A 12,034-nucleotide genomic window follows, 5' to 3' on the forward strand; every position below is an offset into this window, starting at 1 on the left:
AAGTGTTGTTGCAAAACCATGGTGGGAAGAAGGGAATCATACAAATAATAACTCAGTCAGGTGGAAGAGCAGATTAAGTGCCTCCTCAATCCCTCCTGTCACTGCTTCAGCACTAAATGCTCTTGACACCCACTTACACCCTCTGAGTTTTAGAACAGCTTTTGGAAATGGGCAGAAGTAAGTGCAGTGTTTCTCTGCAATTTTTATATGTGATCATGAAACCATTTGAGATTCTTCTGTGAAATTAAAGGAGGAATAGGGAACATGTGGAAAATCTTCCAATTTGTTCTAGCCATTGCAAGTGATTGATAATGAAACCAAAATGTCAGAAGACAGTAAATAACCCAGAGTAAACCTCATTCCAGTGGCCAATTCCCATGAATGGGCATCCTGATAGTCAGGAGTTCAGGTCAAACAGTGACATGTCACATCTAAGGAGTCAGCTTTGTGTGATAGGTGGGTCAAACGTGGGCCTGCCCTGCTGGTGATGGATGTCACCGACATGGAGCCTGAGGCCCACGGGACCCATGTAATGAAAAGAAAATATTTAAAAGATGAGTTATACGTACTTCTCTGATCTTTTTCATTCTCTTTTTCCTTTTGTTCAAATTCTCCTGAACTTGATGCTACCAAAGATATCTCACTATTTAAAATATTTGCTTAAAAAATATTAACTAGTAAGCAAATTTTAGAAAATAGGACAAAAAAATCTTTCATATCCCACTGTCAGTTGTGGAGCATTCCAAATCTTCTTCCATTTGCAGATATATTGTTACATATTTATGATAGATGTGTCTACAGTTTTCATCTAATATTATATGCATTTTCATGCTTTGGGTATATCTTAAAAAATGACTGAGTAGATGGACTCCCCTTAATTATTTTTTAATTTTCAGATAATTTACTTCCTTCAATTATTTACTAACCTAACTTCCTTCTTGATAATGAAATATATTAAACCTATAAAAATTGTGGAAAATGATACAGGAAATACCCATATACTTACCACCTAGAATTAGCAGTGTTTTCATGGTATTTTTAATGATAACTTTAGAAGGATGGGTTATGTAATGTTAAGATAAACATCTGGACTTCCAGGTATGGCTCCAGCTGCAGAAAATGGCTTATTAAGTTTAATCAGCTTTGTTTTCCCCACACAGGATTTTTGAAGGTAAACATCCTCTGTTGGTTATCACAGATCCAGATGTGATCAAAACAGTACTAGTGAAAGAATGTTATTCTGTCTTCACAAACCGGAAGGTAGGCATCCATTTTTTTAATTTAAAATTTGTTTATTAGATATGCATTTTGAAATATATTACAGATTCACAGGATATTGTCAAAAGAGAAAAATACAGAAAAGCTGGATGTCAGGTACCTTTCATCCTGATTCCTCCAACAGCAATAAATTGATTAATTAGTCTACAATTTCAAAGCAGAAAGCTGACATTCATACTATCCACAGAGCATATTGTGGTTTCTTCAGTTTCATGCTCACTCATTGTGTATGTTTTGTTCTGTGAAATGTGTCCTAGATGTAGATTTGTGTAGCTACCACTACAATCAATGTACAGAACTATTCCATCCCTACAAGTCTCCTTCTTACTATTCTTATATAGTTGTAGCATGTAGCTTGTTTTTTCCTCTTATCAGGGTCTTTAGCGTAGCAAACACTGCTCTTTAAATTTTGATGAATGATTTATCAATTTTCCATTTTATGGATTTTGCCTTTGTTGTCAAGTCCAAAATATCTTGACCTAGCCCTAGGCCTTGAAGATTTTCTCCTATTTTGTCCCTAAACATTAAATCATTTTATGTTTTACATTTACGCCTATAACCCATTTTATGTTAGTTTCTCTGTAACGTGTGAGGTTAAGTTTTTTTTTTTTTTAATTTGGCTTCTAAATGTCTGAATTGCCCTAGCACCATTTATGGAAAGACTATCCATTTAAAATAATGTGTTTATTTAATATTTATTCATTTTTAGCTGTGCTGGGTCTTCACTGCTGTGCTCAGGCTTGAGCCTGGCTGTGTGCAGGTTTGTGGCTGCGGAGGTTAACTGCGGACAGGTGTGTCAGTGCAGTCGAGTGACAGTAGTGAGGACTGGCTTTAGGCATCTGAGCATCTGCAGGGGCCTGTCATAATGTTTTGCACATGCCCACCCAAAAAGATTGACTGCTGTTATCAATCCTGGGTCTTATAGCATCAACAGTGGCACTAGCTGGGCAGCTCTAGTGGGGTTGGAGGCAGTAGGGTAGGATTCATGAAACTCCCTGAACACCATGAACATGGAATAAAAGACGGCTGATTGTTCAGTTGACTGGGGAGAAAGGCTACACACACTGGTCAGTTTCCGTTGGTATCAGAAGCTGCACATGGCTCTTCATTTCTCTTTTTTGCCCCTTCCTTTCCCTCTCCTTCCCTTGCCTGTCATGTCTTCTTGGACTATCCAGTCCTAAACCCATAGGTGGGCCACAGAATGTGGGCAGCCTCACACATCAGGGTGGGGCCAGAGAAGGAGGACAGTGGCTCCAAATCAGAGACTGAGTAGGGAGGGGATGGTGTTCACAGGGATGGCAGCTGGGCACTGGTAAAGTGAAAGTGAAAGTCACTCAGTCATGTTCCCATGGACTATACAGTCCATGGAATTCTCGAGGCCAGAATACTGGAGTGGGTAGCCTTTCCCTTCTCCAGGGTATCTTCCCAACCCATGGATTGAACCCAGGTCTCCCACATTGCAGGAGGATTTCTTTACCAGATGAGCCACAAGGGAAGCCCAAGAATCCTGGAGTGGGTAGCCTTTTCCTTCTCCAGGGGAATCTTCCTGATACAAAAATTGGACTGAGGTCTACTCCACTGCAGGTGGATTCTTTACCAACTAGCTATCAGGGGAGCCCCTTTCACTTTCCCTGGTAAGGTAACCCAGAATACTCACTTGTGGGGTTGGCCCATAAGGCGAGGGGGCATTGTGAGTGGAAAGGGATGCATTGTGGATTGGGTCCATAAAGGAAGATTGATCAAGTAATAATATAGAAAGGATGATGGAAGCTGGCATTCTCACTGTTGGAGAAGAAGTCACAGGTTCAAAGACTGAGAAACTAGTCTGTGGAGTCACCACCTGTATTATCAGTGCAAATCCATGCTTTTCTGTGTAGATAGATGATAGCAGGCCAGATGATATAGACAGATGACAGATAAATACAGATAAAGACAGATAGGTGTGTGTGTGTGTTTGTGTAGCTACAAAAGCACATTATACCTACTGCTTTCTACTGATATAGTATAGACACCTGAGCAGCTGCAGGGGTCTGGGATGGGGTTTTACACATGCCCAGCCAAAAAGATTGGGGCTGGCAGCTGATATGGATTTTGGGTCTCACGGCATCACTGGCTGGAGCAGCTCTCTTGGGGTTGAGGGGGAAGACAGGATGCAAGAAATTGGAATCTGCCCATCACTGACTCGATGGACATGAGTTTGGGTAAACTCCGGGAGTTGGTGATGGACAGGGAGGCCTGGCATGCTGCGATTCATGGGGTCGCTAAGAGTCGGACACGACTGAGCGACTGAACTGAACTGAACTGAACTGAATATAGAACCCTGGGAGTGATCAGCACCAAAATTTTCAGAGGTTTTTCAATGACTATGCTGGCAGTTGGCTTCATCATAGCAAAGTTTCTGGGGTTTTCTGCAGAGCAGGATACAGAGAACCATAGTCACTCCTGCTGTGTGGTTGACACTGGTAGTCCCTGCCCTTCTTCTTTGTTCCTAGTTGTCTCTAGTTGTCTCAGCTCTGCTCTTCTCTGGGAAGGGTGAAAGCAAAGCAGGTCATTTGTGCAATGTTCTGAAAGGCTGGAGAAACTGGTCACTGATCCTGTTGTCTCTTTTAGTCATTTTTAATGTTTCCAGCAAGGGAAAATGTCTCAGGCTGGGGAAATCCCTTTTGATGCTGAGCAGTTCAGGCCTAGAGGAAGGGATGATGCAAACATCAGCTATTCTCCTCTTTTTGTGAGTTATTTTCAAGTGTGCTCTGTGGTATTGCTGAGGCTTCTAGACCTATTTTCATTTACTGTGAGCTATCTAATTATGAGACAACAAAGGCTGGAGTCTCCACTCTGGTGATGAGTCTCCTATCTTGAAGATGTCACTTTAGTATTTCATCATTAAAGTGCTATTAGCTGTAGGTCTTTTTGTAGATGCTCTTTATCAAGTTGAGGAAATTTTTTTGTCTTCCTGTTTTGTGAGTTTTATCATGAATGAGTGTTGGAGCAATCTATTTTAAAACAAAATATAAATTTGAAAGATTGAGGAGATTTTCAAACAAGTTTGCTTCATACACCTGTCCCAAGCTGAGAAGTAGAATTGTCTTCTTTCCCCTTCTATTCCTGGGGAAAATGAAGGGGAAATGTTTTCCATATCATTGCATAATTTTTTTCAGAAGATCAGGTAGATTCATAATCTTTTGTGTAGTTAGTACTACTTAAAAAGTCCCCACCATGTCAACACATTCCTTTTTCCAGTTGGTCAGGCTGTAAATATATGTAAAGACTGAAGTAACCTGAGGCAAAATGCAGTCGGCCAAGGCTATCTGGCTGGCTGTCACCAATCCCTTCTCTGCATGGCCCAGTGTTGGGGGCCAGAGTGAGGTACTTCGCCCGTGACAAAGGTCATGAGGAAGGAGGCTCGACATACGCAAAGGCGGGATCGAGCCTCAGGAGTCCCCCTGGAACTCCTCGAGCGTCTACCCCCATAACCAGAGCCTGCCTACTTTACTACTTTGTGCTCTTACCTACACCTCTGACTTTACGGGGGGCTGTCCCCCACCACCTCTTTCGGAGAAGGAGTTAACCTAGAGCTCCAGTCAATAAAAACTCCTGGGTGTGATAAGAGTGTTTTAACCTACAAACTCCTCTGAAGGTTCTCTGGCCTGCCTGACAGGCTTGTCCGGCCACATGTGATCGCTCACAGCACAAGATGCTTTAAACCTTCTAAAAACAGGTTCCTTAGAAAAGTTAGAAAACTATTAGTATAAGTATAATGGGCTGATTAGAAATTGTATTGGTGAAGGGTTTTTCATTTGTTGAGCCAATGTTTGTTGCTAAGTCTCCACATCCCCTGCCCTTACACACATTAATGAATATATAGAAGAAATAAGTATTAACCTTTGATATTAATCACGTTAGACCTTAGGCTAAGTAAATTCTTTCCTTAACTAAAACCCACTACACCCTCACCCTGTAGGAATGTAACTTTACTTGGGTGGCGTCTGTTTTGAGAATAATCAGCCCTGGAGAAATAAGTGTCCTGATTGACTGACCGCTGTCACAAGGAGAGGGTCGTAAATTGTCAGCAGGCCCCCCTGGCCAGAAGATGATGTAACACCCCTAAGACCTCTGTATACATTTGTGTGAAGCACCTGACTTTAATAAAAGTCAGGACTGCTGTCCCCACGTGACTTTGGTATAACATCTCAGTGTATAAAAACAGACTCTGGAAAATAAAGAATTGGGATCAGTTTCTCGAAATACTGGTCTCCCCATGTCGCTCTCTCTCTCACTCTGGTTGAGTCTCCATCTGGAGCGCGGAACCCACCATGCTTACTAATTATGCCTGGGCTTCTAAGATCTGACCAGGGAGGCCTCAGTGTCTCCTCTCCTTCGGGAGAATGGAAGGACGCCTGCGGCCTACGTAAGTGGTGCAAACTTCTTGTCTTGAAGTTTTATTGGTCTCCCGCGTAAACCAAGCTACTCAGCCTCTTTTCTCCACTGAATTTTCCTACTGAGCTATCCTCATCCTATTACTCTTTATATCTTTGATAAAATATTTAAATAAATAGGTCGCCGACGCCGTCCCCGCTTCGAATACCCTGGATCAGCCGGGGCTGGACCCTGGCAGCCCAGGAACATGAACTAGATCTTATTCTCTTCTATCCCCCTGGAAGAACCCTTTCCATACTACATGGGTCATTTGTGTTTAAAAGGAGATTGGAATATGAATGCTGGAAACCACATCAAGTGGCTGAATGTCTCTTCCACATTCACAGGAACCTAGACATTCAGGATAAATGTTTATTGTTCATCTAGCATAGGGCCTGGTACTACATAGATAGTCATTAAACATGAAGGGGACGACAGAGGATAGATGGCTGGATGGCATCACTGACTCAATGGACGTGAGTCTGAGTGAACTCCAGGAGTTGGTGATGGACAGGGAGGCCTGGCGTGCTGCGGTTCATGGGGTTGCAGAGTCGGACATGACTGAGCGACTGAACTGAACTGAAAGATTTGTTGGATACATTGTTCCCAAATTATTAACAAATTTTCCCCAACTGTTGAGACTTCCAACACTTAGGTAGGGTAAAATGTGTTTTGCTTTCAACTCTAGGTTTTTGGTCCAAGGGGAGTTATGAAAAATGCTGTTTCTGTGGCTGAGGATGAACAATGGAAGAGAATACGGACATTGCTCTCTCCAGCCTTCACCAGTGGGAAGCTCAAGGAGGTAAGAAAAGAATAGGGTTTTCCATGAGCAACTTAAAGAATAAGGTAGAAAATAAATTCATATCCCTGTCCAAGGCGTGTGCCAAATTTGAGTTTCCTAAAATGGTTTTTATCTTCACATCCTAAAAGAGACATCATCAGATTCATAATAAAATGTCATTTACGGCTCCATGCCCCTGAAAACCAGGTTCTTCTAAAACTTGAAAACTTCTCCACATTTAACTTCCTGTGCTGTTGTGTTTTGTGTCTAGATGTTCCCTATCATTGGGAAGTATGGAGATGTGTTGGTGAGGAACCTGAGGAAGGAAGCAGAAAAAGGCAAGTCCGTCAACATGAAAGAGTAAGTAGGAGTGGAGCTTCTGGTCCTCTGAGCTCCAGGGAGACCCTTGTGTTTCGTGCCTTGGAGCCAAATTCCTACTGCTGAGTTACTCTAGTGACCAAACAGAAGCAGGTGTATGGTTTACAATGCCAGCTGGCCGGCCACCCAAGAATGAGTGGTGGCTCATGAAAATATCAGAAGTTATCTTCTGTGTACATGAGCCAGGATTAACTTCTCTGCTTAAGTGTCACCTTGGATATTCTGGGAGACAAAAATACAGTTTGGTCTTAAGTCAGGGAGCGTGATGCCTCCATCTCTGTTGGTTTTCTCAAGATTGCTTTGGCTATTTATGGTCTTGTATGGTATTTTTTTGGGCTGCAAAATGGCTGCAGATGGTGATTGCAGCCATGAAATTAAAAGATGCTTACTCCTTGGAAGGAAAGTTATGGCCAACCTAGACAGCATATTCAGAAGCAGAGACATTACTTCGCCAACAAAGTCCGTCTAGTCAAGGCTATGGTTTTTCCAGTGGTCATGTATGGATGTGAGAGTTGGACTGTGAAGAAAGCTGAGCGCTGAAGAATTGATGTTTTTGAACTGCGGTGTTGGAGAAGACTCTTGAGAGTCCCTTAGACTGCAAGGAGATCCAACCAGTCCATCCTAAAGGAGATCAGTTCTGGGTGTTCATTGGAAGGACTGATGCTGAAGCTGAAACTACAATACTTTGGCCACTTCATGTGAAGAGTTGACTCATTGGAAGAGACTCTAATGCTGGGAAGGATTGGGGGCAGGAAGAGAAGGGGACGACAGAGGATGAGATGGCTGGATGGCATCACCGACTCGATGGACATGAGTTTGAGTGAACTCTGGGAGTTGGTGATGGACAGGGAGGCCTGGCGTGCTGCGATTCATGGGGTTGCAAAGAGTCGGACATGACTGAGCGACTGAACTGAACTGAACTGAACTGATGGTGCCATATAAACTTGAGGATTATTTGTTCTAGTTCTGTGAAAAGTACCACAAGTATTTTGATAGGGATTGCGCTAGATCTACTTGGGTTGCTTTGGGTTGTATGGACATTTTGGAAACGTTAATTGTAGCTATCCATGTACATGCAGCATCTTTCCGTTTGTTTGGATTTCCTTCATCATTTTATCGTTTACATAGTATAGGTCTTTCACTTCCCTGATTAAGTTTATTCCTAAGTGTTTTATTCTTTTAATGTGATTTTAAACAGGATTGTTTTATTATTTTCTCTTTCTTATAGTTCTTTATTACTGTATAGAAAAGCACCAGATTTCTGCATATTAATCACCTATCTGCCACTTTACTGAATTAATTTATTCTAGTTTTTTGGTGGAACTTCAGGGTTGCCTATATAAAGTATTATTTCATCTGCAAATAGTGATAGTTTTACATGTACCCTTCCAATTTGGATGCATTTTACTTCTTTTTCTTGTATTATTATGGCTAGGACTTCTAATTCTATATTGAGTAGAAAGGGCAAGCATGGGCATCCTTGTCTTGTTCCTGATTCTAGAGACTACTTACCGGTACAAAACAGACGCATATCAATTGAATAAATTTGAGAGCTCCAAAATAAACCCTTATACTTAGAGTCAATTAATCTATGATAAAGGAGGTAGGAATATACAGTGGGGAAAAGACAGTCTCTTCAATAAGTATGCTGGGAAAACTGGACAGCTACATGTAAAAGAATGAAATTAGAACATTTTCCTATACCCTATAGAAAAACAAAACTCAAAATGGATTAAAGATCTAAATGTAAGACTGGAAAATCATTAAAACATAGAAGAAACAATAGGCAGAATGCTCTTTGCCATAAATATCATAACAATATGTTTTTGGATTTAACTCTTAAGAAAACAAGAGTAAAAATAAGCAAATGACCTGATTTTTTATTTTTGCTTAATTGAACTTAAAAGTCTTTTGCACAGTGAAGTAAAATATTGATAAAATGAAAAGACCACCTAGTTAATGGATGGGAGAATAATTTGCAAATGATATGATGATAAGAGGTTAGTATCCAAAAATATATAAATGTCTCATACAACCCAAAATCTAAATAACAAACAACCCAATGAAAAATGAGCAGAAGATCTTAATAGACATTTTTTTCAAGCGAAGATATACAATTGAAAAGATGTTCAACATTGCAAATCATCAGAGAAATGCAAATCAAAATCACAAAACCAGCCAACACCTGTAAGTTTGGGTGAGGATGTGGAGAAAAGGAAACCCTGGTACAAGGGTAACTGTTTACAGTTACAGGGTACAGTTTACAACTGTAAACTGATGCAGACGCTGTGAGAAACCGTATGGAGGTTTCTCCAAAAGCTTAAAGAGAACTATTGTCTGTGTTCCGTCATGTCCCACTCTCTGTGACCCCACAGACTGTAGCCCCCAGGCTCCTCTGTCCATGGGATTTCCCAGGCAAGAATACTGGATTGGGTAGCCATTCCCTTCTGCAGGGGATCTTCCTGACCCAGCGATCGAACCCAAATCTCCTGCCTTGCAGCCTGAGGACTGTGATATGATTCAGGAATTCCACCCTGAGTATACACCCAGTGAAAATGAATATACTAATTTGAAAAGATACATGCACCCCATTTCTTTTATCAGCTTTATTTACAGTAGCCAAGATATGGAAGAATGTAAGTATCTGTCAGTAGATGAATGTTGAAAGAAGATGTATCACATGTGTGTACACACACACACACACACACACACACACACACACCCCACACAAGAAATATTACCAAGCCATATAAAAGAATGAAACTGTTCCATTTACAACAGCATGTATGGACGTAGAGGGTATCATGCTTAGTGAAATAAGTTAGAGAACGACAAACGTTGCATGTTATCATTTGTATGTGGAATCTGAAAATAAAATGAATAAATATCAATATAACAAAACAGAAACAGACTCACAGTGTAGAAAACAAAGTGGTGGTTACCAGTGAGAAGTAGGAAGGGGAGTGCCAAGATAGGACAGATGATTAAAAGGTACAAATTGCAATGTATAACGTAATTGTGCTACAGGGATAGACTGTACCTAACAAGGAATGTAGTCAATATTTAATAATAACTTTAAATGGAGTATTTAAAATCGTCCTTCTACACCTGAAACTAATGTGATATTGTATATCAACTCTGCTTTTGCGCTAAAGGGGCATCAGCTCTGAGCACAATTCTGTGGTAAGGTGAGACCCAGATCAATGTCCCCTTTCTTGACTCCCCAGGAAGAGTGAATTTGCTCCCTTTGCTCTGCTCAGACACAGTCCTTATACACCTTTTATTGCCATAGTCAAAGCACACTACTGTCCTCTGTCTGATTATGGGTTCTATCCTTCTGTGACTGAGCTCCTTGAGTTTGGGGGGTGGGGTCTAACTTGCCTTAGTGCCCCCATCCCCCCAGCACGGGGACAGTTGCATCATTCACACTCATACACACCTCAGGAGCGAGTGATAGTAGCAGACAGTCTTCCATGATCCAGCAGTTGGTTCTGAGAGAGTGTGGCTCTTGACCTGTCTTGCCTGGGCATCTGATTATATATGATTTTCTTGTTGACTCTGTTGGATATGGATAGTCAGCTGGTCCTGATTTTAACTGTCTGTGTCTGTCTTTCTCTACTCAGTGTCTTTGGGGCCTACAGCATGGATGTGATTACTAGCACATCATTTGGAGTGAATATTGATTCCCTTGGCAACCCGCAAGATCCCTTTGTGGAGAATGCTAAGAAGCTCTTAAGATTTAATATCCTCAATCCATTTCTTCTCTCAGTAGGTAAGTATCCTACTACATTTCTTTTTCTGTATTCTTCCTCCTGTCCCTCCTTCCCTCTCGTTCTTTTTTCCTCTCTTCCTCCTTCCCTCCCTCCCTTTCTTCTTTTTCATAGGTTTATTGAGATATAATTCACCAATTTAAAATATACAATTCAATGGTTTTTATAACCTAAGTGCCCATTGATGGATAAATGGATAGGAAAAATGTGGTATTTATACACACAGACACAAACACAACAGAATACTCTTCAGCCATAAAAAGGAAGGAAATTCTTTCATTTGCAGCAATGTGGCTGAACCTCATGCTAAGTGAGATAAGTCAGACAGAAAGACAAATACTATATGTTGAATCAAAGGAAGAAATCCAAACTCATAGAAAAATGATGTCAGATTTTTGGTTACTAGAGACAGGGTTTGGGAGATAGAATTGGATGATGGTGGTCAAAAGGTACAAATTTCAGTTATTACTTAAATCAATAGTCCTGGTGCAATTTGCTTATAGGTATCCAGTTGTCTGAGCACCACTTACTGAAAAGCCTGTTTTGTCTCCATTGAATGGTCTTGGAAACATTTCCATTATTCAGTTGGCCATAGACACGTGGGTTTATTTCTGGACTCAAAATTTTATTCCATGGATATATGTCCATCTTTAGGCCAGTGCCACATTGCCTTGATTAATGTAGCTTTATGGTAAGTCTTAAAATCAGGAAAGGTGAGTCTTATAACTTTATTATTTTTTTCAGTAATATTTTGTCTTCTCTGAGCCCCTTCCAATTTCATATGAATTTAAGCTAAGTTAGTCAGTTTATTCAAAGAGCTCAGCTAGAGTTCTGATAGGGAATATCTTCTATCTGTCAACGTGCCATCTTGACAATGTGAATGTTCTGATTCATGATCATGGCATGTTTTTCATTTATTTACATCTTCTTTAATTTAGTTCAACAAGGTTTTGTGGTTTTCAGAGTGTAAATTTTACATCTTTTATTTTATTCCTACTTATTCTATTCTTTTTGATGTTATTGTAAGTGGAGTTATTTTCTTAATGTCACTTTATATTATTTATTGCAATATAGAAATACAATTGATTTTGTGTTGTGATCTTGTATCTTTTTTTTCTTTTTATTTTAGTTGGAGGCTAATTACTTTACAATATCATAGTGGTTTTTGCCTTGATCTTGTATCTTGAAACCCTGCTGAACTTATTTATTTTTTCTAATAGGTTTTTAGTGGTTTTCTTAGGATTCCCTGTATAAAATATCATGTTGTCTGATAGCAGAGGTTTAGTCTTCATTTCCTATATGGATATATTTTATTTAATTTTCTTGACTAATTCTTCTGGTTAGAATGTCAGGTACAGTTTTGGGTAGAAGTGGTGAAAAAGGCTTCCTTGTCTTATTCTTAATCTTAGAG

At 40.3% G+C, this 12,034-nt stretch overlaps 1 protein-coding gene across 2 annotated transcripts in view; it reads left to right on the plus strand.

Moving 5' to 3' along the window:
- Nucleotides 1–12,034, plus strand: part of LOC147344829 (cytochrome P450 3A24) — a 45,195-nt gene that overhangs the window by 14,524 nt on the left and 18,637 nt on the right. The window contains exons 4-7 of one of the 2 annotated variants that reach the window (XM_086374075.1): nucleotides 1,161–1,260; nucleotides 6,383–6,496; nucleotides 6,747–6,835; nucleotides 10,477–10,625. In XM_086374075.1, coding sequence (XP_086230201.1) covers nucleotides 1,161–1,260; nucleotides 6,383–6,496; nucleotides 6,747–6,835; nucleotides 10,477–10,625 — 452 coding nt within the window. Of the gene's footprint in view, nucleotides 1–1,160; nucleotides 1,261–5,554; nucleotides 5,687–6,382; nucleotides 6,497–6,746; nucleotides 6,836–10,476; nucleotides 10,626–12,034 lie in introns of those variants that run through there. The other variant, XM_086374076.1, reaches the window with a different exon arrangement.

This window comes from Bos grunniens, chromosome 25, assembly GCF_055505025.1.
Source record: "Bos grunniens cultivar Pamir isolate PY7600 chromosome 25, Bosgru_T2T1.0, whole genome shotgun sequence".
Classification (NCBI taxonomy): domain Eukaryota; kingdom Metazoa; phylum Chordata; class Mammalia; order Artiodactyla; family Bovidae; genus Bos; species Bos grunniens.